At 28.0% G+C, this 4,815-nt stretch overlaps 1 protein-coding gene across 1 annotated transcript; it reads left to right on the top strand.

The window, feature by feature from the left end:
* The first annotated feature begins 392 nt into the window (after nucleotides 1-392).
* Nucleotides 393-1,198, top strand: LOC122252486 (cuticle protein AMP4). Its single transcript, XM_043014976.2, has 3 exons — nucleotides 393-428; nucleotides 554-759; nucleotides 888-1,198. The coding sequence occupies exons 1-3, from the start codon at nucleotides 420-422 to the stop codon at nucleotides 1,072-1,074; spliced, it is 402 nt and encodes a 133-aa protein (XP_042870910.1). The 5' UTR covers nucleotides 393-419; the 3' UTR covers nucleotides 1,075-1,198.
* The last annotated feature ends 3,617 nt before the right edge of the window (nucleotides 1,199-4,815 follow it).

Here is a 4,815-nt window from a genome sequence, read left to right as displayed (position 1 = left end):
GTGTATAGATGAATAGATAGATGAGTTAATAGACAAATGAAAGAATCTACAGTATATTCATATATATATAGATATATGAACACACACACGTACACACACACACACACACGTACACGGACTATCTATATTTATGTATATACATATATGAACACAAACGCACGGGCGCACACACACACACACCTGTATGTGATTGCTTTGTCTCCGTATGGACCGATTTACAGATGGACGAGCATATCAAGAGTGAGTGTGTATATGTGTGTGTGTGTAGGTAAGTGTGTGAGTGTGTGCTGGACACACACACAAACACAGGACAATCCTAAATAAACGATCAGTTCAGCCTTGAATTGGCCTCTCACTTTCTGGCTATATAACGGGGCGTGGTTCGCTAATCGGCACACTCACGCTCACAGCCTCTCAACATGAAGACTGTAAGTCCCTCTTTTCACCAATAAGGATCACTAAATTGTTTTATCAATATATGCCTAGTGTAACGATTATACTAATAAAAGTGATTTCATGGAACCAAGAATTGAAAACAGCTAAAAACTTTCAGGCCATCATCCTCGCCCTTGTCTCTGTGGCCATGGCCGCCAAACTGCCCACCGAGGACCTCCCTGTGGCCATCCTCCGAAGCAGCCAAGTCAACCCCGACGAGAACGGTGCCCACAGCTCCGACTTCGAGGCCGAGAACGGCATCGTGTTCCAGATGTCTGGCGCAGAGGGAGACGAGGGTGGTGCCAACATGGTCGGATACTTCGCGTAAGAAAACATCAAATGATGTTTCTCAGGTTTAGATTTCTGACAATAACCCAGAATGCAATGTATATAAGTACACTTACTATTCGATTGCATAGTGTGAGAGTGTGTGACCAATCTCCTTGTTGCAGGTACCCCCAGGAGGACGGTTCTTTGGCCGAAGTCAAGTTCGTGGCCAACGAGAACGGCTACCAGCCCGAGTCGTCCCTCCTGCCCGTGGCCCCCGCCTTCCCCCACCCGATCCCTCAGTTCGTCCTCGACCAGATCGAGTTCGCCCGCCTCGAGGACGAGCGCAAGGCTCTGGAGGCTGAAGAATAGATGGTCAACTTCATTTTGTTGTAAATATCAGATATCTGTCGACGCAGTTGATGACTGTTACGAGGGTTCTCCTATTTATATTTATTTGCATCCTTATCTCGAAATAAATGAAACTGAAACATTCCTTTCATCTATACATACATCCCTACAATATAACTTTAGGTGTATTTCATAAAAGCGTGAAACTGAATGTCACAAAGGAGTGATACTGGTGTAAAACTTTTTCGTTTTTGTCTCTTTCTCTTGAATTAGAGATATCTCTACACAGAAGATGAAATAGAATATGGGAAATGTCTGCCGAACGTGAAAACCCCCAAAGGAAAAAAAAAAAAATTTTTTTTAAAAAATTTGAAAATTTTTAAAAAAAAAAATTTTTTTTAAAAAAAATTTTTTGGGAAACCAAGAAAAAAAACCCCAAACCCCCCCCCCCCCCCTTTTCCCCCCCCCCCCCCCTTTCCCCCAGGGGGCCCCGGGCCCCCCCCCCCCGGAGGGGGGGGCCCCCCTTTTTTTGGGGAAAAAATTTTTTCCCTTTGGGAGGGAAGGGGGGTTTTTTTAAATTTTTTTCCCTTAAAAAATAAAAAATTTTTTTTTAAAAAACCCCCCCAAAAAATTTAAAATTTTTATTTTAAAAAAGGGGGTTTTTTAAAAAAAACCCCCCCCCCTTTTTTTTTTTTCCTTTGTTTTTTTCCCCAAAAAAAAAAAATTTTTTTCCCCCCCCCCCCCCCCCCTTTTTTTTTTTTCCCCTTTTGGGGGGGGGGGGGGAAATTTAAAAATTTTTCATTTTTTTTTTTTAAAATTTTTTAAATTTTTTTTTAAAAAAAAATTTTAAATTTTTAAATTTTTTAATTTATTTAAAAAAAAAAAAATTTAAAATTTTAATTATAATCCAAAACAAAAAAAATTTTTTTTTTAAAAAAATTTTTTTAAAATTGAAAAGGAAAAAAAAAACCAAAAACCCCCAAACAAAAAAAAAAATTTTTTTTTTTTAAATTTTTTTTTTTTTAAAAAAAAAATATATTTATGAAAAAAAAATAAAAAAAATTTAAAAAAAAAAAAAAAAAAAAAAAAAAGGATTTTTAAAATTAAAAAATTTTTAAAAATTTAAATTAAAAAAAAATTTTTAAAAATAAAAAAAATTTTTTATATATATGTAAAAAAAAATTTTTTTTTAAAAAAATTTATTATGGAAATATATATTTTAATAAAAAATTAAAAAATATATATAATATTTTTTAATAAAATTTTTAAATTTTTTTTTTTAATATAAAAAAAAAAAAAAAAAAAATTGTATATATTATTTTTTTTTTTTTTTAAAAAAAAAAAATATTATATAAATGTTTTAAAAAAAATTTTTTTTATTATACTAATAATTATTTTTTTTTTTAAAAAAAAAAAAAAAAAAAAAATTTTTTTTTTAATAAATATTTTTTTTTTTTAAAAATTACTTTTTAAAAATTTCAAAAAAAATTTTTTTTAAAAAAAAAATTTTTTTTTAAAAAAAAAAAAAAAAATTTTTTTTAAAAAATTTTTTTAAAAATTTTTAAAAATTTTTTGAATTTTTTAAAAATTTTTTTTATTTTTTTTTTAAAATAAAATTTTTTTAATAATTTTTTTTTAAATTTTTTTAATTTTTTTTATAAAAAATTTTTTTAAAAAAGGTTTTTATTTGAAATTTTTTTTTTTTAAAAATTTTTTAAATTTTTTTTAAATTTTTTTGGTTTTAAATTTTTTTAAAAAAAAAAAAGGGGGGGAAAAAAAAAGGGGAAAAAGGGGGGAAAAAGGGAAAAAAGGGGAAAAAAAAAAAAAGGGGGGGGAAAAAAAAGGGAAAAAAAAAAAAAGGGGGAAGAAAAAAAAAAAAAAAAGGGGAAAAAAAATTTTTGAAAGGAGCCTTTACTTTGTCGGACTTTTTATGGATGCTATTAACATTATGCTAAATGAAATATGCACTAATTAGTCACGCTGACTTAAAATTATCCCTTTTACATTTCCCTTTATGTGTCGTGGGTGCTTTTCATTTATTCACATCTTGGCATGATTCTTTTTATTTGCTTCCTTGTTCTGTATCAATTTCGAACTGATTTCTCTTTATGTTACATGGTAATCTATCAAAATTGTGAAAGTGTGATTACCTCTCAATCATTTTTCATGAGTAAAGATTTGTATCTGAATGTGAACCTGAACTATATTGAATTATTCTTAGTCACGAAATATAAGGACAATCTGGCGATAAAATAGTAATACGATTGAGAGTCTTAAAAATGGCACAACCTTGTGGGTACTTGAGAGTCGAGATGGCGTGCTCCCTTGTTCGATTCCTGTCGGCTGTCAGTTTGCAAAAAATATATTAGAAATCATGTTTATTATTATTATTATTATTATATATATATATATATATATATATATATATATATATATATATATATATATTTTTTTTTTTTTTTTTTTTTTTTTTTTTTTTTTTTTTTTTTTTTTTTTTTTTTGAAAATAGAGATGGTCCACGATTATTTTTTGGTTGGGGGAGGGGGATCTGAGGCCTGATAGGAATTCACAACCACTGCTCTAGGTTATTTTCTATAAACAATATAAAAATGAAGGAGAAACAACAATTATTATACGTCCAGTGTAAGTGAAATATCAAAGAGTTGAAATTATAACATTAGTGAGAAAAACAAAAAACAAAACTGTGATAAAGAAGAAATCACATTTATGTTATGTTTTCATCGGTAGGAACAGCGACCACTTGAGGAAGATGAATGAAATATTTGGTAAAATGCATACGTGTGGGGACATGACATATGCTCTTACACACACATACACACACACACACACACACACACACACACACTTACACACTCGCATATACATGTATATATGTATATATATATATATATATATATATATATATATATATATATATATATACATATTATACATATACATACGTATGATTTGACATACAGCGACATCTAAAACTGCATTGTATGCATATCATGGATACTTCCAGGTCATGTACCAAGATGAAATTTGAAAGAGTTAAACAGATACGCATGCATATACATACCTGTATATATGTATATATATATACATATATATACATACATACATATATATATACATATATATGTATATGTATATATATGTATGTGTGTGTATATACATACATATATACATGTATATCTTTTCCTTTTTACATGTATACATATACATGTAAACACACACACACACACACACACACACACACACATATATATATATATATATATATATATATATATATATATATACATATATATGTGTGTGTGTGTATGTATACATACACATCTCTCTCTCTCTCTCTCTCTCCCTTTCTCTCTCTCTCTCTCTATATATATATACAGACCTGAAGATGGGATCTAGATGGATCTTGAAACTCGTCTCTTTTTCAAATAAATCTATTTTTATGTATAGTGTTTTTTTGTACCATGTATATATATATATATATATATATATATATATATATATGTATATATATATATATATGTATATGTATATCTATATATTTATATATATATATATATATATATGTATATAAATACCTCTATATGCATATATATATGTATATATATATATATATATATATATATGCATATATATATACATATATACATATATATATTTATATATATTTATATATATATATTTATATATATATATGTATATATGTATATATATATGCATATAGGTAATATATATAGTATATAA

This window comes from Penaeus japonicus, unplaced genomic scaffold (genome assembly GCF_977035675.1).
Source record: "Penaeus japonicus unplaced genomic scaffold, GWHDUDI00000001_assembly GWHDUDI00000004, whole genome shotgun sequence".
NCBI classification, from domain to species: domain Eukaryota; kingdom Metazoa; phylum Arthropoda; class Malacostraca; order Decapoda; family Penaeidae; genus Penaeus; species Penaeus japonicus.
The sequence above is the reverse complement of the archived record's forward strand: the minus strand, read 5'-3'. Positions and strand labels throughout refer to the sequence as shown.